The sequence below is a fragment of the Lucilia sericata genome, unplaced genomic scaffold (genome assembly GCF_015586225.1).
Source record: "Lucilia sericata isolate MDLA Ls3-8-SP2 unplaced genomic scaffold, ASM1558622v1 Contig001686F_arrow, whole genome shotgun sequence".
Classification (NCBI taxonomy): Eukaryota; Metazoa; Arthropoda; class Insecta; order Diptera; family Calliphoridae; genus Lucilia; species Lucilia sericata.
This window is the reverse complement of record NW_023995596.1, coordinates 42,143-68,385: the sequence shown is the minus strand read 5'-3', so window position 1 is coordinate 68,385 and position 26,243 is coordinate 42,143. Positions and strand designations below refer to the sequence as shown.

Here is a 26,243-nt window from a genome sequence, read left to right as displayed (position 1 = left end):
CAAATAGATAGTTGCACATGGTTACACTCTGGCGAAACAATGTATGTATATGAATCTTCTGAAAATATTACATACACCCACAATATAAAAAACTTACATACTTGCAGTTGTATGTATAAAACTGCAACTTGTAAAGAAATAGCGGAATTCGAATAAGAGTGGGTATGACGTAAATAAACATGGTTACCTATATTGCATTTCTTTTAGAGTAATACCTTTATGTAGTTTTGAAAAACTTTTTCCAATGGTGGTATTACACCATATAGAAAATAAAGATAATTTAAAGGGAAATTTTTTTTAAAGGTTCATTTTATTGAAATATTTTGTTGCAAAAACATAAAGGAGATTTTTATCGATTTTTCTTTTTAAAGAGAATATTTTAGAAATGTGAATGCATGTTAAACTATTGGTTTTCTTAAAATCGATCCATTTTTTGCTTGACCTTGTCTTGTGCGTAATCCATGAACTTGCTTCTGGTCTACTCTAGTGAGTGTTGAAGTAATCTATTGACTGGTGTATGGAAATATTCTATGGACTAATATGTCGACTAAATAGTCTTAAAAACAAACATTATGTCTTAATTTTCAAAAACAATAGGTCTTCACTTAAATAAACAAAATTTTACCCCATGGTGGGAAGAATTTATGCGTTCGTGCTGATGTTAGTAACACCCATAAATATTGTTTCTAAACCTATCTTATATAATCAGTTTCCGTCTGTCTATTCATTCGTTCATCCATCTGTCTGTCCGTCTGTATATGTCTGTCTGTGTCTGTCTGTGTCTGTCTGTGTCTGTCTGTGTCTGTCTGTCTGTATCTGTCTGTGTCTGTCTGTATCTGTCTGTATCTGCCTGTGTCTGTCTGTGACTGTCTGTGTCTGTCTGTGTCTGTCTGTGTCTGTCTGTGTCTGTCTGTGTCTGTCTGTGTCTGTCTGTGTCTGTCTGTGTCTGTCTGTGTCTGTCTGTGTCTGTCTGTGTCTGTCTGTGTCTGTCTGTGTCTGTCTGTGTCTGTCTGTGTCTGTCTGTGTCTGTCTGTGTCTGTCTGTGTCTGTCTGTGTCTGTCTGTGTCTGTCTGTGTCTATCTGTGTCTGTCTATGTCTGTCTGTGTCTGTCTGTGTGTCTGTCTGTCTGTGTCTGTCTGTGTCTGTCTGTGTCTGTCTGTGTCTGTCTGTGTCTGTCTGTGTCTGTCTGTGTCTGTCTGTGTCTGTCTATGTCTGTCTATGTCTGTCTGTGTCTGTGTGTCTGTGGTCTGTCTGTGTCGTCTGTCTGTCTGTGTCTGTCTGTGTCTGTCTGTGTCTGTCTGTGTCTGTCTGTGTCTGTCTGTGTCTGTCTGTGTCTGTCTGTGTCTGTCTGTGTCTGTCTGTGTCTGTCTGTGTCTGTCTGTGTCTGTCTGTGTCTGTCTGTGTCTGTCTGTGTCTGTCTGTGTCTGTCTGTGTCTGTCTGTGTCTGTCTGTGTCTGTCTGTGTCTGTCTGTGTCTGTCTGTGTCTGTCTGTGTCTGTCTGTGTCTGTCTGTGTCTGTCTGTGTCTGTCTGTGTCTGTCTGTGTCTGTCTGTGTCTGTCTGTGTCTGTCTGTGTCTGTCTGTGTCTGTCTGTGTCTGTCTGTGTCTGTCTGTGTCTGTCTGTGTCTGTCTGTGTCTGTCTGTGTCTGTCTGTGTCTGTCTGTGTCTGTCTGTGTCTGTCTGTGTCTATCTGTGTCTGTCTGTGTCTGTCTGTGTCTGTCTGTGTCTGTCTGTGTCTGTCTGTGTCTGTCTGTGTCTGTCTGTGTCTGTCTGTGTCTGTGTCTGTCTGTTTCTGTTTGTGTCTGTCTGTCTGTCTGTCTGTCTGTCTGTCTGTCTGTATCTGTCTGTGTCTGTATGTGTCTGTTTGTGTCTGTCTGTATGTCTGTCTGTCTTTCTTTGTCTGTCTGTCTATCTGTGTGTCTGTCTGTGTCCGTCTTTATTATAATATTAAATCTCAGCTTGCGAGAACTAGTTTTAAGAATAATCCACAGCTACTGTAGGGTGTCATATGCAGAGTTGTATCCAACTGCACTTTCGTAATTGTACTTTTAATATGGATATATCGATAAATGAATAATTGTAATTGTACTTTTAATATGGATATATCGATAAATGAATATTTTATAATAATCCTTGATAATATTTTTGCTTTTTATTTTATTCATACTCTACCATTTTAACAGACAGATTTGTGTTTTTCATATGAAATTTTTTTACGTTTATTTTCTACAACATTTCATACATACAACAACGAGCAAAAGTAATGAATACTTTTCATACTGTTATCACATTGCAGCAGTGTATGTAACAGTATGTATGTATATGTCTGTGGACGTTTGACAAAACCACTTATTTCGACATACCACAGATTTGAACATAAACATGAATATTTCTGTATAGACAGGGAAGTCTTTCTCAATCTAATCAACCTATTTCGAAATGAACACGTTTAGTGTTTTTTTGCTCAATTAGTTTCTAAAACAGTTCTTTAAAAAGTAGTAATCTATCACAACAAAAGTATTTATATTATAACTAAAACTTGAAGGCTATGGGTTTTATTTCTGTAGAGTGTATGTGTGTTATATATTTGAAAATTTTATATGATTGGTTATGGTGGATTTAACACAAAATCTTATGCTAGTGACATTTTTGTTGTTGTCATATTCTTTTTATTTTATATTATTTTTTTATCGACGTAACATCCTTTACAATAATCATTGTCCTCTTCATCATTGGAGTATGAGAAAGCAACAGCTTCGTCATCAGCATTATTATCAACCTCGTCATAGTCATCACCATCATCGTCATATTATTTTTTTGACGTCTCCATTGAAAAAAAATACTTGTGTATGTGTGTGGGTATAATATGGCAGCTTGGTTTTTTACATTAAATCAGATTTTTTTCCAGACTGAGTTGAATTAAACTACTGTAAAAACAATTTTAATTTAACCAAATAATATAATAGGAAACTCTTATTTTAACCAGATTTATAACAAGTTTTATGGATGTTAATTTAATTCTTTAAAACATGTTCTTACTCCGATTTATTTAGTATTAGTCCTTATTGTTAGCAAAGAAAAAATATATTTTTCCTTAACATTCTATTTTTTTACAGCATCCAATTTATGCTGCTGTAGTTTCTTCTTTATTTTTCTCTTTTTGTAGTTATTTCCTTTATATATCCTTGTATTGATAAGCAGCTTCCCGTTAAATCATGTTCAAATTCACTTATGTGCAAAAAAAAAACATCACACACACACATAAGATATAAGGAAGCTTTCTCTCTCCTTTTTAAGTTTACTTTTTTTCAATATTAACAAAAACAACAATGACAACAAATAAAACATATTGTTGCTTTTCTGCTTTAATTTTGCAAGAATTTTGTTTACGTCAATATACATACAAACATACATATTAAAAATACTACACAAGATATACATACATACATATACGATTTACGTATTTAGCCTTAATTGAGAGAAATGCTGACGTTTTTAAGTAGCCTGTCTAAGATGATTGACTGAATATTTGAAATTATTCACGTGTTTAAATGACTTAAGTATCAGTTTTTTCACTTCAGTAGTTTTATGAAGCTTATGAGGGCTTTAAGACATAAGGCATATTGTAACTTTCCTCGGAATTTACTTGAGCTTTTAAAATCAGTTTTAATTTTAATGAAGCTTTAATTAATTAACAGGGGACAATTTTAATATTTGGATTTATAAATTCGATATAAATCCAAAATTAAACTATTAAACTAAGAATGCTGTTAAATGAAAATCTCTTAGCATGGAGTATTTTCAAAAAGCTCCCCATCACAGCTTTTATCAGGAAAATTTTTAAAAAAGTAAAAATTTAAATTATTTTCTTTAATAATAATATTCTTACTAAAAAGTTTATTAAAAACAAAATTCCAAAAATTTTAAAAATTTCTATTGTTTTCTTAAAAAAGCTTAAAAAGTTTTTCTTCTGAAACTGAAGTTAATTCTCAAAGGCTAAACGCGCGGAAAACCAGATTTTACCCTATATAAAGAGTTTTCTCATAAATAAATTTATTTAATAAAATGATTTAATTGCAAATACGAGTATTTTTCGAAAAGCTTTTTCAAATAAAAAAAAGATTTTTCCAAAATTAACTTTTAAAGTAAAATTATTTTTTTTACAATAGTTTTGAAAAAGCTTTTTTAAATAAACGGGTTCCAAAAAAAAAAAAATATCTAATACAAACAAGACTATTATTCAAACAGGAAATTTTTCAAAAAAAAAAAAAAAAAAAAAAAGCTTTTTGCAAAAAGAAAAAATTTGTCTAAAAATAAGATTTTCCGAGAAAATCTTTTTACTAAAAAGATAATTTTTCTATTTTAAAAAGAGAAATTTTTCAAAAAAAAAAAAAAAAAAAAATTAAATTTAAAAAAACAAGCTTTTTTTAGGAAAATTGAACTTGTTTAATATTATGTTTAAAAATAAGCTTTTTCAAAATATAAAGTTTCTAAATAATCTTTATAAAAGATTTTTCTAAAAATTTAGTTTCACAAACCTTTTTCACTATAAAAAAAATTTATAAAAAAACTTTTCGAAAGTATGGTTTTCCGAAAAAATCTTTATAGCAACTGTTTAAGTAAATAATTTTTTTTACAAAAAATGGTTTTTCGATTATTTTTAAAAATAATTTAAAAACCTAACCTAACCTAAAAAATAAGTTTAAAAAAAGCTTCTATAAAGAAGAAGCTTTAAGAAAAAATTTTAATTAAAAGAATAAAAGCGTTTTTAAAATAGAATTTTGCAAAAAAAATTGCCTAAAAAATCTTTTTTTCGAAAAAGTTGAAAGCCTAAAAAGCTTTTTTTTCAAATAGGTTGATTTTTTTAAAAAATAAGTCATAAAGAAAGACGTTTTTTTCAAATATAATAAGATTTTTTCCAAAAAATCACTTTTTTAAATTGGAAGTTTTTAAAAAAGAAGCTTTAAAAAAAAATTTTAATTAAAAGCTTAGAAAATATTTTTCTTTAAAAAACTAAAATAAAGCTTTTTTTAAAAAAAAAATAATAATAACTTAAAAGAATAAAAAGCTTTTTTAAAATAGAATTTTGCAAAAAATTGCCTAAAAAAGCTTTCTTTTTTCAAAAAGTTTATTGCCTAAAAAGCTTTTTTTTTTCAAAAAAGTTGATTTTCTCAAAAATAAGTCGTAAAGGAAGAATTTTTTTGAAATACAATAAGATTTTTCCAAAAAATTACTAAAGCTTTTTTTAAAAAAATATTTTTTTCCAAAAAATAAGCTTTTTCGGAAAAAAAAAACCTTCTTAACAATTACATATAGCTTTATGTACAATTTTCTATGTTTATTTAATAGAAAATCATCAAAATTATTACTTATCTCAATGTATTTATTACTCATACGTATTTTACGTCTAATGACGTGATCAAAAATTTTTTGTAATTTTTTCGAGCCAGACATTAATAAAAATTGATAAGAAATACGTAGAAAGACTTGCTATTAAACATGTAATATGTTTTTGAAATACATAAACAGATCATAATCAAGAAGTTATGTACTTATCTGCGTTTTAACTAATTTGAAACGTATTAATAAATAAATATTAAAAAATCTATTTTTTAAATAAAATTTTTTAACAGAAACTATTCTATATAAAGTAGTATACATCCCATTGTGTTTATGCTGAATATATAAAATAAACAAAAGCAAAATCTCTTTTAGACATTGTGGCACTTTTTATTATCATAATTATACATTATTTGTAGAGATTAGCAAACATTTACACATACATACATTAATACATATAAATATAACAAGCATTAACTTTTGTTGACAACATACATATGTATGTATGTATGTTTGGCGATAACCCCAGCTAGACCCCTCAACAAACATTAGACTTCAGCTTCATAAAGCTCTATATTTCTAGAACCCAACTTAAAACTAGTTGATAACTCTTCTATTATGATCTTCTCAAGCTACAAACAATTCGTCACTTTCAAATACAATAAGGAACGAAATATAAATGACATATTGGACTACTACTCTCTAACAGCAAACAATTACGCAAAAAAAAAATCAAACACAAACTATCAAACGAACAAAAGTGCGTCAGTACGAAAAATTTCTTTACAATGACAAGATGTGTGATCTTTTATTTATTTTTAAAATGCCGCATTTTATTTCTTTTTTAAAATTGGTGCATTAAAAATATTTTTAATAAATGATAAAAGGAAAGAAATTTTCTTTTGTTGTATAATTTCTGGAAAAAGTTAACTTATTTCTCACACCAACAAAATACGATTTGTTATAATATAATTATGTTTGCAGAGAATGTATTACTATGTACATCAGATATTTGCATATAACAGATGTATATATGTATAAGAGTACAATATTTATGGAAGCTAATTGCAGAAGTGTCAAGAAATACTGAAAAGGTACCCAGTAAACTTTAGCTTTCGTACACAGTGGAATAGATTTGAGACTGAATATTAAAAGAAAGAAAGATTTTGTTAAAGTGAATGCTTTGGTTTGAAATTAAATAAACTACAGAAACTTCTTTGCAATGTTGAACATAGATGTGTGAATAGATTAAACAAGAGACTAGTCAAGCCTAATCGATAGACAGAAAAAGACTAAGCCATAGGTGAATTAATACTAAAGTTCATAAAGTAGTCAATAGAATAGACCATGAGCTAGACAATAGGCCAGTCAATAAACTAGTCCATAGACTACTTAATCGACTAGTTAATGGAATTCAATATTACTTAATATACTAGAAGATAGATTAGTCAATAGACTAATCAATAGACTAGAATAATGAAGAATAGTCATGACATTAGTCCGTAGATTTATCATTAGAATAGTACAAAAGCTAGTCAATACAATAGTCGTTGGACTAGCCAACAGACTAATACAAAAACTAGTCATACTAGAATAGTAAATAATATTGTCAATATAGAATGGTCCATAGAATAGCTAATAACCCAATCAACAGACCAATCGTGTCAATGAACTAGTCAATAGGATAGCTTATATACTAGCCAACAGACGATAACCTAGACAATAGTCTATCACTAGTCAAAAGTCTATTCCCTAAACTAAACTAAACTAGACTAGTGAACAGAATAGTCAGTAGAATAGTCAATAGACTAGTCTATAGACTAGTAAATAGAGCAGTTCATAGACAATCCTCCAGAGTAGTCCATAGACTATTCAACATACTAGTCCATATACTAGCTCATAGTCAATAGACTAATAAATAAACTTTGGGTTCTTTTGGGCTAGTCCATGGACTAGTCAATGGACTAGTGAACAGAATAGTCAAAAGACTAGTCCCTAAACTAGTCAATAGTCTTTTCTAAAGACAGGTCAATAATATAGCACAAATACTAGCCAATAGACTAACCCGTCGACCAGTTAATAGGCTATACAACAGAGTAGTCCATAGACTACTCAACAGACTAGTCCATATACTAGATCATTCAGCTCCATATACTAGCTCAATAGACTAATAAATAAACTTTGGGAGGAACAGAATAGTAAATAGACTAGTCAATAGACTAGTGAACAGAAGTAGCCCATAGACTATTCATCATACTAGTCCATATACTAGCTCATAGTCAATAGACTAATAAATAAACTTTGGGGTCTTATGGGCTAGTCAATAGCCTAGTGAACAGAATAGTCAAAAGACTATTCCCTAAACTAATCAATAGTCTTTTCTATAGACAAGTCAATAATATAGTCCTAATACTAGCCAATAGACTAACCCATTGACCAGTTAATAGACTATTCAACAGAGTAGTCCATATACTATTCAACATACTAGTCCATAAACTAGCTCATAGTCAATAGACTAATAAATAAACTTTGGGGTCTTTTGGGATAGTCAATAGACTAGTGAATGGACTAGTCAATAGGCTAGTTTATAGACTAGTAAATAGAGCTGTTTTTAGACAATCAACCATAGTAGTCCATAGACTATTCAACAGACTAGTCCATATACTAGCTCATAGTCAATAGACTAGTAAATAAACTAAGGGGTGTTTAGGTCTATGGACTAAACAAGTGAATAGACTAGTGAACAGAATAGTCAATAGAATATTCAATAGAATAGTCAATAGACTAGTAAATAGAGAAGTACATGTACAATATACAAAACAAAATAGTCAATAGAATAGTCAACTAAACTAGTCTATAGACTAGTAAATAGAGCTGTTCATTGACAATCAACCATAGTATTCCATAGACTATTCAACAGACAAGTCCATATACTAGCTCATAGTCAATATAATAGTAAATAAACTATGGGGTAGTCCATAGACCAGTGAATAGACTAGTGAACAGAATAGTCAATAGACTATTCAATAGAATAGTCAATATACTATTCAATAGACTAGTAAATAAAGAAGTCCATAGACTATTCAACAGAGTATTCCATAGACTTTCCAACAGACTAGTCCATAGACTATCCAATAGACTAATAACTTGACTAAGAAATAAACTAGACTTTTGGGCTAGTCAATAGACTAGAGAATAGCCTAGAGAGGATAGTTAATATATCAGTCAATAGGCTAGCCAATAACCTAGTCTATATATTAGTAAACTGGTATTTTAGACTATTCAACAGATTAAGTAGTTTATATACTAAAAATTGCAGTCTACCCTTTCATCAGTAAAAACTCATAATACTTGTCCCATTGTGTAGGGTATAAAAACTCATCCAAAATTCATAGTTCATAAAAATCTCGCTATATACATAATTTAGTTGATATTGAGAAAGTGGTTGGTACAATGTTACAATTGGAAAACCAAATGATCCCAGAATTAATCCAAATGTCAAATGTTTATAATTTGTTTCAAAATAAGTGAGTTTCAATATATAGTTTTTTGTTCATCCATGCGTATGATTGATATTAATTCCATACCATTTAACTAAAGTCTTTATAAGTTAAACATTTTCAAACTGTTTTTAGTGGTAAGAGATGTAAATTAAAGTAAACATTTGGGACTTTTATTTAAAAAGTAAATTGAATTTGTTTAATTATAATAATTCAAAATGTTCGCAATTTGGTTAGACTGTTTGTTTAAAATTTGTTTATCAATGTCGTTGTAGGGTATAATTTGATAAAGCTTGCCTATTAATATCTCATTTTTCTCAAGTGAGCAAAGTTCCCAAATAAAAGGCAAAACAGTAAGTGATCGCCAACAATAAATGATTGGATCTACATACATACATACATACATACATATGTAAGTATGTATGTATCTCACAAACATATTTAGTATGTACGTTTGTACAACTGTGCTTTAATAAGATACATAAAAGTTAATGCACAGCATTATTGTCATACCCATCATCATCATCATCAACTACACATATAAAAGATGTCAAGGACGTAGCTTAAAGTTTACTTTAAAATGGGGCCCCCCTTATAAGTAAATGATAATATTTAATGTTGATCTCTTGACAACAGCCCAAAGATCATTTAGAAAATAAATTTAAAAAATGTTTTTTTTTAAATATGTTGTATTTGTTATTTTTAAGTTGTTTTTTTTTATCAGCTAAAAGCAAAAAGTTATTTATAAACAAAATTTAAATTTAAAGGTTTTTAATGAGAACGTTATCATGCAAAATTTGTTATTTAATTATTAATATTAAATTTAGTTGTATTGTTTAGGTGAATGTTGCTAATATTACTCATTAAATTTTAAGATTTAATGCTGTGATTGGTGTTAATATTTTTTAGAAGATTTTAAAACCAGACAGTTTAAAAAAATTATGATAAGAATTTAACTTTTTTTTATAAATTTTAAAGGCTTGTATTATTTTAACACACAAAAAATAATTTTAACAAAAAAAAGGTTTAATTGAAACATTTTAATTTTCTTTAATTTATTTCCTCATCTCTAAGCTATTAACTTTTAGATGACCAAATATAGCTAGATTATGCTCAAATTTTATAAAAAATCTACCATTTACTATATTTAGAACTGGAATTTAAGAATTTTTCACAAATTACTATCAATTTCCTTTCATTCAATATTGTCCTTCTGTCACATTTTAAATTTATTTTCATCTTTATCAAAAACAAATATATGTAAGTATTTAATACCATACGTATTACCATGCACATATATCTCATTACAGAAAAAAAAACAATCAACATTTCAAAACCTCCCCACAAGTCTAAAGTTCTTTCTTTTTTAATTCATTTGCAATAATTTTAATGCGTTTTTTTTTATTTCATTCCTTCTCTATATTACAATGAATGAACTTTCATTAATAATGAGCGAGTATAATGATGCGTAAAAAAAGAAATCACACACAAACAATGTTCAAACATTTTATTCTTTACAAAATAAACACCACACACAAGAACAGGTTCAACTCTAAGGCCAGGCGATTTATTTTATTACAAAATATACCTAACGATTATATTATTAAAATGTATTTAACTGTCTAGTCTATTTTCTACTCGGCAACTGATTGCGCTCAGCTTTGCACTTAAATTTAAGCTTTAGCATTTAATCAGTTGTAATGTGTTTCGCTTAATTTGAAATTATTTAAATTGTAATTATTTTGTTTAAATTTCATTGTGTTTTGTAAGGCCCATTGGGGCCCCTTTTGATACATTGTATGGCCGTGATAACATGCACTTGCACAAGTTACTACACACATTAATACATAAGGTTAAACACAATTTTTGCAAAAAAAAAAAAAAAAAAGATTGAAAGAAAAGAGAAGGCATTAATGATAAGAAATACAAATGTGATTTTCAGCTAAAATGACTTAAAAACCATTTTCTTATTAAAATGTTTGTTTACAACTGCTTTTACAGAGTACAGTGGGTCAATTACAAGCAGTGAAATCATTTTACAGTTAATAAATTGCATAGTTATAAAATGTTGTCATACGTATGTTCTTCGGTGCGTATGATTGATATTTATTCTAGATTCTTTCATTAGCAAAAAAGTGTTTAAAGCTTTTCAGATGTAATTATAACTATTAATGTTTGACGCTATAGAATACGTTGCAAACATATTAAAAACATTGTTTCTGTTCATCATAAAATCCATAATTTTTCTAACCAACACCACCATTTTGGGAAGAGTTTAACACACTTGTATTGGTGTTTGCAAATTGCTCCTACAAGATTTTAAAAGCATATCGATTACAACTAATTTCTGAGTAAATTTTCCGTAACAGATATTTTTAATGTAATTTGGACTATACATGAACCAAGGATTAAGGCTATGGAAAGTGGTTCAATTCGGTTCACAATTTTACACAAATTACTAACTTACTTATCCGCTAGCTTGCTAACTTACGTATCAGCTAGCGTGCTAACTGACGTATCCGCGAACTGGCGAACGTGCTAACGACGAACGGACGAAAGGACGAAAGGACGAACGGACGAACGGACGAACGGACGAACGGACGAAGGACGAACGGACGACCGGACGAACGGACGAACGGACGAACGGACGAACGGACGAACGGACGAACGGGCGAACGGACGAACGGACGAACGGACGAACGGACGAACGGACGAACGGACGAACGGACGAACGGACGAACGGACGAACGGACGAACGGACGAACGGACGAACGGACGAACGGACGAACGGACGAACGGACGAACGGACGAACGGACGAACGGACGAACGGACGAACGGACGAACGGACGAACGGACTGAACAGACGAACAGACGGACGGACGAACAGACGAACGGACGAACGGACAACGGACCAACGGACGAACGGACGAACGGACGAACGGACGAACGGACGAACGACGAACGGACGAACGACCAACGGACGAAGGGACGAACTGACGAACGGACCAACGGACGAACGGACGAACGGACGAACGGACGAACGGACGAACGGACGAACGGACGAACGGACGAACGGACGAATGACGAACGACGAACGGACGAACAGACGAACGGACGAACGGACGAACACACTAACGGACGAACGCACGAACGGACGAACGGACTAACTGAGGAACGGACGAACGGACGAACTGAGGAACTGGACGTACGACTAACTTGACTAACGTACGAACTTACGAACGTACTAATTTACTAACTTACTAACTGACGAACTAACTAACTGACTAACTTGACAAACTACATACTTTCTAACTTACTAACTTACTAACTGACATACGTACTAACTTACTAACTTACTCCCTACTAACTTACTAACTTACAATCTTACTTAGGACCTATCTTCATAAAATTTGGTGCGTGGATTTCGAATAAAATGTATTAATGCTGAATTTTATCGCTACGTTCATCATTTAATCAAATTGCTGACAGCAAGTCATTTTCTGTAGGTGGCTTAGTATGTATGACTAGGCTCAAATGAGGCCTGATGGTGGAATCTAGGTGAAATGATGTGCATATTTTAAAAATTTTCAACAAGATTTATCTCTGTACAAAATGTACCAAATTTCTCTGAACTATTTTTACATGGACGGAGGGATACTAAGAAAATGATTGTGAGCAGATTGCTTTACTTTATGGTACATTAAAGACGTCCGCATTCCTTCCCCACTGAAATGGTGTTGATATTTATACCTAATGTAGGGTATAAATATATGTTATTGACAACAATTTAACTGAAATTTAATAATTGGGAGCTGAAATTTTACACTAGTACTCCGTACAATTTGCTTGAGCAAAAAAGTCAAATCTAAGAGATATTTAGAAATCTGACATTTGATAGTTCTGAGTCCCTCGTATCAGGTGAAATATATAACCGAAACTATGCAAATGTGGACAAAACCCTTTTAGATCTCTGTCATATATAAATAAGAGATGATTTACTTTCAGTGTATTATGAGACAGTATTTCTACTGCTACAGTGAGAGTGTAATCATAAAAGAAAAATATGTACTCATGAGCAACATTATCATCTTATGCAGCAAGCAACAATAAATGAATTCACACACAACCATACAAACACCACTACAAAAGGCAAAAGCCCACTGTGCATTAATTCAATAAATACAGAGTCAGCATACAGCATACTACTACAACAACAAAAAACAACGACAACAGCAACAACAACACAGTAAAAGCAACAGCAACAAAAATTCAAAAAATATCATTTTCTTTTTTCTTTTTTTTTTGCTGCTATTATTGTCATTTATTATTAATAAGACTTTATGATGATGATGTTGTTGGAGGAATTATTAATCGCATCTTTAAGAACGTAAAACGAATGTAGAGCGGTAGCACTCGTAACGGCAGCAGCACCAGCTGTAGAATAAAAAAAAAAATAAATAAACTAAGAAGAAGAAGAAGAAACAGCAGTATATGGATGGTATTTGTATTGTGTACTATATGCCCTTATTCGCTTGCACATCGGGCATAATGTGTTGCTTTGTATAACAATGTAGCTTTCAATGCTCTCAACCAGTAGATATTTTGCATTGATATCAATAAGTTGTATCAATTCAAATGGAATTTATAAAAATTCTATTTAATATTGCATTCACAGTGCTGCCGTTGCTACTACTACTGCTGCTACAAATACCAGCAGCGAGAGCAACAACGCGATCATCTACTGAAAATAATAATAATAATAATCATAATATTCAAAATGCCGAAACAACAACGATCGCAACAACAATAATAACAACAACAACAACGCCAACTACAACAACAACAAATAATAATAAAAACAAAAACAATATATCAACAGCAACAACAACAACAACAATAGGAGAACTGCGTAAACATGAGCAAATAATAGATAATTCTATAGATTTCACAGTTGATCCATGCGATGATTTCTATCAGTATGCCTGCGGTGAATGGAAGCAACAATTGTATCATCAGCATCATCATACTGAAGACAAAAGTTCTGATGGTGAAGAGCGTAAAGCAGAACAAACTGTAAAACATGATGATGCTGAAAGTGATAAATATGATCGGACTTTAGCTATGATCGATTATTTGGCAGACAAAGAGGTGCTAAAATACTTTAATAAGAGAAATATGACAAAGAATTTAAATACAACAACAACAACAACTGCAAGATCACAAACAACAACAACAACAACAACAACAGCGCCAACAACAAAAGAGCCGGATTTTATAATAAAAGTGTATAAATATTATAAATCATGTATTGCCATACAACAGTATGAACCTATTAAGTATTTGGAATGGTTGGAGTTGAATGAACACGTTAAATGGCCTTCATTGATAAATACAACAACAACAGCAACGGCAACAACAACAACAACTACAAACAACGAAGAACATCAAACCAATAAACATGATCACCATGCTGACACAGAGGGTTGGGAGGATGATGAAATTGTAATGGACGCCGATGATGATGATGATGACGAAGTTGATGAAACTAAAACTGCTGATGAAATGAACGATGAGGCTGCTCAGGACTATGACTCCAGCTGGATTATTACGCTGGCCAAATTACGCAAATATGGCATGAATGGCATCTTCATAGAGGAAATCATCTACAACACCAAAAGCTTTCCCACCAAAATGCTATTAGGCTTCAATAAACCCACCAAAGAGGGAGGCTTTAAAAGTTTGAAAAATGAAAATTTAAAAATTATTTTAAATAATTTAAAATTAAAATTATCGGCTGAATCTTATAAAAAACTATGGTTGCAGGTGACCAAATTTGAATGGCAATTAACAAAACTCAATGACCTAAGCGATGAGCTGGGCACAACCATGATAACAGTAGCGTATTTGCCCGTACCATGGTTAAGTGATTATTTGAAAGTAATATTCAATCAAACCAGACCATTGGACGCAAATATGCGCATCGTTATAACAAATGTAGCATATTTTATGGCTCTGGATGATTTGCTCAATGAATACGATGATAATTTTCTTAAACAATATATACAAATACGTTTTCTCTGGCATCTGTATCAGCAAGAACCGCAACACTTTCAACCATTGGAATGTATTCAGCATATAAAGCCTTTTATACCTTTAGCCTTTGACTGGATATATGAGAAACAAATGGATTATTTAAAACCCGAAATACCCAAGCTCAATGTTATGTTTAATAATCTAAGAAGACAATTCAATCTAACTCTATACAACAATAGAAATAATTTTGATTCTGCCACCTTGGATCAGTTGGTCAAAAAATTAGAATCAATTCAACTAAATGTGGGCTCGTTTGTGGACATTGATGGTTCGGAGTTTTTCTATGAAAATCGTAAGTTTTACTCTTCACTAAAATTATCTTCGGCTGAGTATTACTTTAATCATTTGAAAATGTTAAAATTCAATTTTGAGGCTCTGCACTTTGGCATGCAGGGAATAAGTACTCATTCTCGTTACTACGATATGCAAGAATACAATCGAGGTTTAAGTTCGGCTCCCTATTTCAACCAAAGGCTTAATACTCTACACATACCTTTGTCTCTACTCCAGCCTCCTTTGTACCACAAGGATTTTACTGACATATACAAATACAGCTCTTTGGGCTTTCTTATAAGTCAAACTTTAATGTATGGCTTCAATTTAAATGGTCTAGCCAAAGATGAACACACTAAACTAATGCTGCATGTAAAATGTCTAGGCTCTTGGCAGTCCTCGGAATTCAATGATAAAATAGCCGATGTTAGTGGTTTGCGTCTCAGTTATCACAGCTTTTTTTCATACGCACAACAACAATTTAATATCAAATCGTAAAAAATTTTTCCTCAATTATGCCCAAACATTTTGTGGCTCACACACCTCCGACGAGGCTCTAGGTCGGAGTCATGTTAACTATGCTTTGGCTCAGTTTGCCGAATTTGCAAAAACCTTTGAGTGTTCACCTGATAGTCATATGAATCCACATGAGAAATGTTATTTATGGGAACTAATTGTAATATTAATTATAACAATAAATTTAAGTATTAATTTTAAACATTTTATTTGTAATTTATTTAGTATTTTAATTAATTTTTTTTTACACACAAACAACCCCAAAAGCAAACTGTTTTAAATAAAATTTTAAGTTAATTAAAATCAAAAAGAAAAAAAGTGATCATTAACTAATACCTAAAAGTTCAGAAAAATAGTTTTATTGTTTGAGAAATGTTGTTAGTAACTACATTAGTTAAGGACCTCCTATAGACTGCCTATAATTAACAAAAATAATAATAAATTGCCATTATAATATAAGTAATTTTGTAAAAAAAATATGCCAAAAACTAATCAAACATTATATGCCTGGAGTACATGTCACAAAAATCATGCCTGCAGCTCTAGTAGTATTTTTTCTTTGATTTTTTCTAAATTCTTTATATAAAGTGTAAATAGTTTTAAATTACTTTTATATGTCTTATATTTTTAATAAAATTATAAATTGACGAAAAAAAAACTAGTTAATTTTCTCTTCATTTTATTTAAAATAATTTTTCACACTGATATTTAAATTAATAATTTTGTTACAATATCGATATTAGTACTTATATAAGCTCTGTCCGTATCATACAAAAAGCTTACATTTAATGAATTTCTCAAGATGAACTAGAACAGGACTAGGACTGAACTAGAACTGAACTAGAATTGAACTAGAACAGAACTAGAACTGAACTAGAACTGAACTAGAACTGAACTAGAACTGAACTAGAACTGGACTAGAACTGAACTAGAAAACTAGAACTAAGAACTAAACTAGAACTAAACTAGAACTGAACTAGAACTAAACTAGAACTGAACTAGAACTGAACTAGAACTGAACTAGAACTGAACTAGAACTGAACTAGAACTGAACTAGAACTGAACTAGAACTGAACTAGAACTGAACTAGAACTGAACTAGAATGAACTAGAACTGAACTAGAACTGAACTAGAACTGAACTAGAACTGAACTAGAACTGAACTAGAACTGAACTAGAACTGAACTAGAACTGAACTAGAACTGAACTAGAACTGAACTAGAACTGAACTAGAACTGAACTAGAACTGAACTAGAACTGAACTAGAACTGAACTAGAACTGAACTAGAACTGAACTAGAACTGAACTAGAACTGAACTAGAACTGAACTAGAACTGAACTAGAACTGAACTAGAACTGAACTAGAACTGAACTAGAACTGAACTAGAACTGAACTAGAACTGAACTAGAACTGAACTAGAACTGAACTAGAACTGAACTAGAACTGAACTAAAACTGAACTAGAACTGAACTAGAACTGAACTAGAACTGAACTAGAACTGAACCAGAACTGAACTAGAACTGAACTAGAACTGAACTAGAACTGAACTAGAACTGAACTAGAACTGAACTAGAACTGAACTAGAAGAACTGAACTGAACTGAAATAGAACTGAACTAGAACTGAACTAGAACTGAACTAGAACTAGAACTAGAACTAGAACTTGAACTCGAACTAGAACTGAACTAGAACTGAACTAAGAACTGAACTAGAACTGAACTAGAAAGCCCTGAACTAGAACTGAACTAGAACTGAACTAGAACGACCTAGAACTGAACTAGAACTGAACTAGAACTGAACTAGAACTTGAACTAGAATTGAACTAGACATTGAACCAGAACTGAACTAGAACTGAACTTGAACTGAACTAGAACTGAACTAGAACTGAACTAGAACTGAACTAGAACTGAACTAGAACTGAAACTAGAACTGAACTAGAACTGAACTAGAACTGAACTAGAACTGAACTAGAACTGAACTAGAACTGACATCGGAACATGAACTAGAACTGAACTAGAACTGAACTAGAACTGAACTAGAACTGAACTAGACCTGAACTAGAACTGAACTAGAACTGAACTAGAACTGCACTAGAACTGAACTAGAACTGAACTAGAACTGAACTAGAACTGAACTAGAACGAATAGAACAGAAACTAGAACAGAACTAGAACTGAACTAGGAACGAACTAGAAATGAACTAGAACTGAACTAGAACTGAACTCTTCAAATATATTACATTTTCGAAAACTGTAGATGGGTAGTTAGAAACTAAAACCCTTAAGAAAATTTTTTTGGATATTGTGTTATACGTTGCGAGAATTATTTATATTAGCACCTGAACCGTGGTATTGGTTATATTTCTTGATAATTCATTAAATATCACGAAAAACCTATGAAGATATTTGCTGATGAAGAGATAATTATGCAACTTACTTTGTTGGAAATGCTGACATGAAATTGATAACCATACACATTGTTTTCTAATCAACGACAGGTGTTATTAAATTGTAACAATATAATAGTGGGATTTGTGTACCCTACAACTACCATCAGCAATAACCACAAAGTAAAAGCTTAAGATCACTTTCTAATCGTTTAACTTATGTCCGTCCGTCCTCTTTATAAAGGAGGGCCGTGTAAAATAAATTTTTTGAAAATGTATTATCAGTGCTAATAACCATGCAAAAAAGTAATTATTTAAAGTATAAAAAGCCTTTTTCGGTTTTCTTTGATTTAAACGATTTTAAAATTTAATTACTTATAATATTGCTCAATTATAATTAAGAGCAAAGAAATGATAATGTCAGCTTTTTATGACACAAGTTTCACTGCTGTTTACACTAATTCTAGAAATTGGTACCGAGGTCATTTAGCGGTGATTCACCGCAAAAAAAATTAAAACATGTGTAATAATTTCTGATTAACAGGTGAATAATTGTGGGAATTTTACCGATTTCATGATAGTATACAGTGGGACGATTGAAATAAATTATAAAAAGCCACAGTTTCATTATAGTTTTATACAAAACTTTTTAAATATCGATATACAATTAATTTTAAGAAAATATTTTTCACTTACCCTCGATTTGTTTTCCTGCTGCTGCAGCAGCTGCAGTACTTAAGGCAACACTGGCTAAAGGTGAAGAAGTTAGGCGGCGCTACCAAATTGTGGTAGACCGGCTGTTGACATATAGGCTGAAGCTAAAGAGTTTGGATCAGACCCTAAGAAGAAAAAAAAATTAAATGAATTTTTTTTTAAATTTAAACTTAAATATTTTTTATAATAAGAAAAAAAAAAACAAATCTCAACATGCAACACTTAACAGAAAAATCATTAACACAAGTAAAACTAAAACAACCGGGAAAACTTAAAACTCAACAGAAACAGAAAAAATGCTAACTAATTCAAAATGAAACATGTACTAGAAAAACAGGTCAGATGCATACACGTGGGAGTATACAAAAATATATGGAATAAATGAACAAATAATTCTCACATAAGCTTTAAAGTTAAAAAATAAAAATAATTTTATAATGTGACCTAGTTTAAGAAAATTCTCTACATTTTAAGCTTTTCTTGAATGTTATATTCATATGATTATGATACTTTTTTTTTTTGTCTAAAAACTTTTCTTTTTAATCCCTGTCATTTTCATAATGCGAATGCAAAAATTTCTTTAAGTTTTTATATAGTTTTTGTGTAGTCTATTTCTATATTCACAAAAGTAAAAATACAAGTATGTATATTTTTATAAGTAAAACAAATTCTTGCAACTTAACTAGGTCGTCAGTTCATCTTATTTAATGTCTGTTTTAAGGTGTAGTCACACTAGACAAATATTTGATAAAAACATTTCAATTCACTTGAATTTTTAAACAGTTGAGAATACTCTCGACTACAAAAATAAAAACAACTGAACCAGAACTGAACTGGAACTGAACTAGAACTGAACTAGAACTGAACTAGAACTGAACTAGAACTGAACTAGAACTGAACTAGAACTGAACTAGAACTGAACTAGAACTGAACTAGAACTGAACTAGAACTGAACTAGAACTGAACTAGAACTGAACTAACTGAACTAGAACTGAACTAGAACTGAACTAGAACTGAACTAGAACTGAACTAGAACTAAACTAGAACTGAACTAGAACTGAACTAGAACTGAACTAGAACTGAACTAGACTGAACTAGAACTGAACTGAACTAGAACTGAACTAGAACTGAACTAGAACTGAACTAGAACTGAACTAGAACTGAACTAGAACTGAACTAGAACTGAACTATAACTGAACTAGAACTGAACTAGAACTGAACTAGAACTGAACTAGAACTGAACTAGAACTGAACTAGAACTGAACTAGAACTGAACTAGAACTGAACTAGAACTGAACTAGAACTGAACTAGAACTGAACTAGAACTGAACTAGAACTGAACTAGAACTGAACTAGAACTGAACTAGAACTGAACTAGAACTGAACTAGAACTGAACTAGAACTGAACTAGAACTGAACTAGAACTGAACTAGAACTGAACTAGAACTGAACTAGAACTGAACTAGAACTGAACTAGAACTGAACTAGAACTGAACTAGAACTGAACTAGAACTGAACTAGAACTGAACTAGAACTGAACTAGAACTGAACTAGAACTGAACTAGAACTGAACTAGAACTGAACTAGAACTGAACTAGAACTGAACTAGAACTGAACTAGAACTGAACTAGAACTGAACTAGAACTGAACTAGAACTGAACTAACTGAACTGAACTGAACTAGAACTGAACTAGAACTGAACTAGAACTGAACTAAACTGAACTAGAACTGAACTAGAACTGAACTAGAACTGAACTAGAACTGAACTAGAACTGAACTAGAACTGAACTAGAACTGAACTAGAACTGAACTAGAACTGAACTAGAACTGAACTAGAACAAACTAGAACTGAACTAGAACTGAACTAGAACTGAACTAGAACTGAACTAGAACTGAACTAGAACTGAACTAGAACTGAACTAGAACTGAACTAGAACTGAACTAGAACTGAACTAGAACTGAACTAGAACTGAACTAGAACTGAACTAGAACTGAACTAGAACTGAACTAGAACTGAACTAGAACTGAACTAGAACTGAACTAGAACTGAACTAGAACTGAACTAGAACTGAACTAGAACTGAACTAGAACTGAACTAGAACTGAACTAGAACTGAACTAGAACTGAACTAGAACTGAACTAGAACTGAACTAGAACTGAACTAGAACTGAACTAGAAACTGAACTAGAACTGAACTAGAACTGAACTAGAACTGAACTAGAACTGAACTAGAACTGAACTAGAACTGAACTAGAACTGAACTAGACTGAACTAGAACTGAACTAGAACTGAACTAGAACTGAACTAGAACTGAACTAGAACTGAACTAGAACTGAACTAGAACTGAACTAGAACTGAACTAGATGAACTAGAACTAATAAACTGAACTGAAACTGAACTAGAACTGAACTAGAACTGAACTAGAACTGAACTAGAACTGAACTAGAACTGAACTAGAACTGAACTAGAACGAACTGAAACTGAACTAGAACTGAACTAGAACTGAAATAGAACGGAAATAGAACTGACTAGAACTGAACTAGAATACAGAAACTGAACTAGAACTGAACTAGAACTGAACTAGAACTGAACTGAACTAGAACTGAACTAGAAGAACTAGAACTGAACTAGAACTGAACTAGAACTGAACTGAGAACTGAACTAGAAACTGAACTAGAACTGAACTAGAACTGAACTAGAACTGAACTGAACTGAACTGAACTAGAACGAACTAGAACTGAACTAGGAACTTGAACTAGAACTGAACTAGGAACTGAACTACGAACTGAACTAGAACTGAACTAATAAACTGAACTAGAACTGAACTAGAACTAAACTAGAACTGAACTAGAAAACTGAACTAGAACTGAACTAGAACTGAACTAGAACTGAACTAGAACTGAACTAGACGGAACTAGAACTGAACTAGAATGAACTTAGAACTGAATAGAACTGAACTAGAACTGAACTAAAACTGAACTAGGAACTGAACTTGAAACATGAACTAGAACTGGACTAAACTAAATGAACTCTGAACTTGAAATGAACACTAGAACTAATTCTATACAACGAACTAGAATTGAACTGAACAAAGTTAGCTAAACTACAACTAAAAACTGGACACTGAATTAGTAAAGTGTTGCTGGGAGCTTTGTTGGGCCCTTTATTGTTATAAATATTTAGAAATGTGTGAATACTTTGTAGCATCTTTTTCTCATGTTTACGAAAACACTCAGTGCTTAGTTACATACTTACTTGAATAATGTATGTACACAAATATATACAAATTTGGTGTTTTTAACATAAACAGAGCAGAAGAATTGCACTAAGTATTCCAAAATATAAAAAGTAATAGCCTAGTTCTTTTATAACCATCGCCAAATTATATAGAGTTATGTTCATAAATATATACCTCTATTAATACTACTAAATATTAATCATTATGATATTCTAACAGTGTCCGTCTTTCTGTTTGCCAGCCTGATGAAACCATGATATTTCCCACAAAAAGAGCTTTAAAACAATTAAATTAGATTTTCAAAATAATTCAAAACAATTATCAAATTTTAAACACGTCTATATTTTGGCTACTTCTCTAACTAACCTTTCTTGATTCATGCATACATATTTTAATTTCCCTAAGAATTTTTTTAATTTTTGTATATTTGCCAAAGATAACGAAAGTTTTCCTTTAACCTACTTCATAATCCCCACCGACAACTAATGAAATTACTGCGCTACATACATACATTTGTATTTGTTTGTAAATATAAAATAATAACTTTTTACTTCATCAAAGAAACATAATCGTATACAAAAAAACTTCTAACGAAATGTATATAGTTGAAAAGGAAAAACTACTGCACGCACTTGTTGTTGGTTGGAATGTGCGAAAGTTTATGTAAATGTGTGTTTTTGAATAAAAACTAAAGATTTGCACAGGAATTAAATTAACAAAACACCCAAAAGATATTTTCACATATAATGTTGTTGTGTGTATGATTATATGTAGTTAGTAGGTACTTTCTACTTGTTCAAACAAAAACTGAACTTGTAAATGAAATTGTTTGTTGTTTGAAGTGGAGTATGGAAAGGGGAAAAAGTTAATTCTAGAGAAAGATTTTAATTTTGAAGATAAATTTATTATCTATAAAAGAATTGCCTTTTAGCTAAGTATGTATGTAATGACTTTTACTCCTACCCAATATTTTCTATTTCAACACGTACACACTTACTTTTGCATGTCGCTTTTATGCACTCCTTCAATTTGTTTCGCTCAGAAAAAAAGCTACCAACAACTAAATTATATTCAATATTAACTTCAAATGCACTTTTCAGCAAAAGAAAGGAAAATGTTATAAACACAGTCAAAGTAAAGGAAACAAAAAAAATTAGGTTACAGTTGAACGTTCTGATTAAACATAAACAAACAAGTTTATAAGATTAAAAGTTAATATGGAAAAGGTAATCTTTACAAAAAATAAAACTTAACTAAAACTATAATTAAATTCTAAGACAATTTAAGAATTTAAAAGAAAAATAAGAGAAAATACAACACTTTCCTAGAGTTGATCCCATACGGATGATTAAGGGTATTATATACCGATTCCTAGGATTAATATTCTAGTTCAGTTCTAGTTCAGTTCTAGTTCAGTTCTAGTTCAGTCTAGTTCAGTTCTAGTTCAGTTCTAGTTCAGTTCTAGTTCAGTTCTAGTCAGTTCTAGTTCAGTTCTAGTTCAGTTCTAGTTCAGTTCTAGTTCAGTTCTAGTCAGTTCTAGTTCTAGTTCAGTTCTAGTTCAGTTCTAGTTCAGTTCTAGTTCAGTTCTAGTTCAGTTCTAGTTCAGTTCTAGTTCAGTTCTAGTTCAGTTCTAGTTCAGTTCTAGTTCAGTTCTAGTTCAGTTCTAGTTCAGTTCTAGTTCAGTTCTAGTTCAGTTCTAGTTCAGTTCTAGTTCAGTTCTAGTTCAGTTCTAGTTCAGTTCTAGTTCAGTTCTAGTTCAGTTCTAGTTCAGTTCTAGTTCAGTTCTAGTTCAGTTCTAGTTCAGTTCTAGTTCAGTTTCTAGTTCAGTTCTGTTCAGTCTAGTTCAGTTCTAGTTCAGTTCTAGTTCAGTTCTAGTTAATTTCTAGTTCTTTTCAGTTCTAGTTCAGTTCTAGTTCAGTTCTAGTTCAGTTCTAGTTCAGTTCTAGTTCAGTTCTAGTTCAGTTCTAGTTCAGTTCTAGTTCAGTTCTAGTTCAGTTCTAGTTTAGTTCTTTAGTTCTAGTTCAGTTCTAGTTCAGTTCTTCTAGTCAGTTCTAGTTCAGTTCTAGTTCAGTTCTAGTTAGTTCAGTTCTAGTTCAGTTCTAGTCAGTTCTAGTTCAGTTCTAGTCAGTTCTAGTTCAGTTCTAGTTCAGTGTCTAGTTCAGTTCTAGTTCAGTTCTAGTTCAGTTCTAGTTCAGTTCTAGTTCAGTTCTAGTTCAGTTCTAGTTCAGTTCTAGTTCAGTTCTAGTTCAGGTTCTAGTTCAGTTCTAGTTCAGTTCTAGTTCAGTTCTAGTTCAGTTCTAGTTCAGTTCTAGTTCAGTTCTAGTAGTTCAGTTCTAGTTCAGTTCTAGTTCAGTTTCTAGTTCAGTTCTAGTTCAGTTCTAGTTCAGTTCTAGTTCTAGTAGTTCTAGTTCAGTTCTAGTTCAGTTCTAGTTCAGTTCTAGTTCAGTTCTAGTTCAGTTCTAGTTCAGTTCTAGTTCAGTTCTAGTTCAGTTCTAGTTCAGTTCTAGTTCAGTTCTAGTTCAGTTCTAGTTCAGTTCTAGTTCAGTTCTAGTTCAGTTCTAGTTCAGTTCTAGTTCAGTTCTAGTTCAGTTCTAGTTCAGTTCTAGTTCAGTTCTAGTTCAGTTCTAGTTCAGTTCTAGTTCAGTTCTAGTCAGTTCTAGTTCAGTTCTAGTTCAGTTCTAGTCCGTTCTAGTTCAGTTCTAGTTCAGTTCTAGTTCAGTTCTAGTCGGTTCAGTTCTAGTTCAGTTCTAGTTCAGTTCTAGTTCAGTTAGTTCAGTTCAGTTCAGTTCTAGTTCAGTTCTAGTTCAGTTCTAGTTCAGTTCTAGTTCAGTTCTAGTTCAGTTCTAGTTCAGTTCTAGTTCAGTTCTAGTTCAGTTCTAGTTCAGTTCTAGTTCAGTTCTAGTTCAGTTCTAGTTCAGTTCTAGTTCAGTTCTAATTCAGTTGTTTTAAAAAAATTTTATGTTTTTTTTTTTTTAAGGCTACTTTAAGAGAAAGTTATTTCAACCAGATATTTGCTGTTGATTTTTAAAACATCTATTCCATTAATTTGTTTTCGAAGCACTCGCAATTTATATATAAATTTTGTTATTGCTTTTAAGTAATAGACTCTTAATATTTTCCCTTATTTTTTCAAATAAACAATCTTTTTTTTTTAACAAAACCAACTATTAGATTAACTTGTCTGAACTTTACCATAAATATTTCCACCTCTAACACGCACTCCGACCACACACCCATACACAAATTATAACATTTTACAGATGTTGTAACCGAAACCCATCAGCAAACCGATTCACTTCTGGTTGGTTGACTTTTTATACAACTTGTTACCAAAGATGTGCATTTAAAGTTTTCTTTCATTTTTTTTTTTCTGTTACCCAACGATAGAGAACTGTGTTTTCATTTTCATACTTTTTTCCATAAATTCATCTTTATATATTTTTCATCAAGTAAAAAAAAATCTCGTTTAAATACACAGCAACAAATAAAAGTATGAGAAATGAAAAAAAAATGAAAACTTCAAGGATTGTAAACATGCAACTGAGCGTAAAATCAAGTTCACTATGAACAGTGAAAAAAAAAAATAAATAAAGAAAATATTATATGGCATGATATTACGAGTATTTGTATCATAAAATTATATTTAAGTTTAAATGACGGTGTAGTTTGTAAAAAAACAAGTAAAATTTTCTTTGCTTTAGGTCAGTGGTGGGTAGAAAGAGACATAGACGAGAATATTTCCTAAAAAATTTGATATGTCTAGAGTTATTTGAAGGCAAACGTTGACATATTGCACTATTTGATTCAATTTTTGTCTTTTCATAAAAATAGCTAATTGTCTTCGTCCCCTGGTAACTTTTTAAGCCGTCCATTGCTTTAGTTATGTTGATGCCTTGTTAACTAGAATTAAATGAATTTTGTTACAAACAATTATTTGCCTTTTTGGAGAGATGTGCGAAAACTACAGATGCCGATAAGTTCTATTTTTTAAGTCCATGGAAAATGCATATCTTAGTTTCCATTTTCTCCATATATGTATATGTTTACTGAAAGGACCCAAACGAATTTCATTTAGAATAGTGTTACTTGCATGTTTAAGGTTTGTAAAACTTTTAAAACGATTTATAAGAAAACTTTCAGAAAAAACTGTCTTTGTGTCCTAAAAAGCTTTGAAAAAATAGTTTTT

General features: G+C 31.5%; 2 protein-coding genes across 2 annotated transcripts in view; one reads left to right on the top strand and one right to left on the bottom strand.

The window, feature by feature from the left end:
- Positions 1 to 26,243, bottom strand: part of LOC119612426 (CUGBP Elav-like family member 2) — a 68,511-nt gene that overhangs the window by 11,843 nt on the left and 30,425 nt on the right. The window contains 2 exon segments of the mRNA XM_037968232.1: positions 18,802 to 18,876; positions 18,879 to 18,944. Coding sequence (XP_037824160.1) covers positions 18,802 to 18,876; positions 18,879 to 18,944 — 141 coding nt within the window.
- On the top strand, positions 13,190 to 16,335 carry LOC119612425. Its single transcript, XM_037968231.1, is given in 2 exon segments — positions 13,190 to 15,664; positions 15,666 to 16,335. Coding segments are annotated over 2 exon segments (2,526 nt in total). The 5' UTR covers positions 13,190 to 13,474; the 3' UTR covers positions 16,002 to 16,335.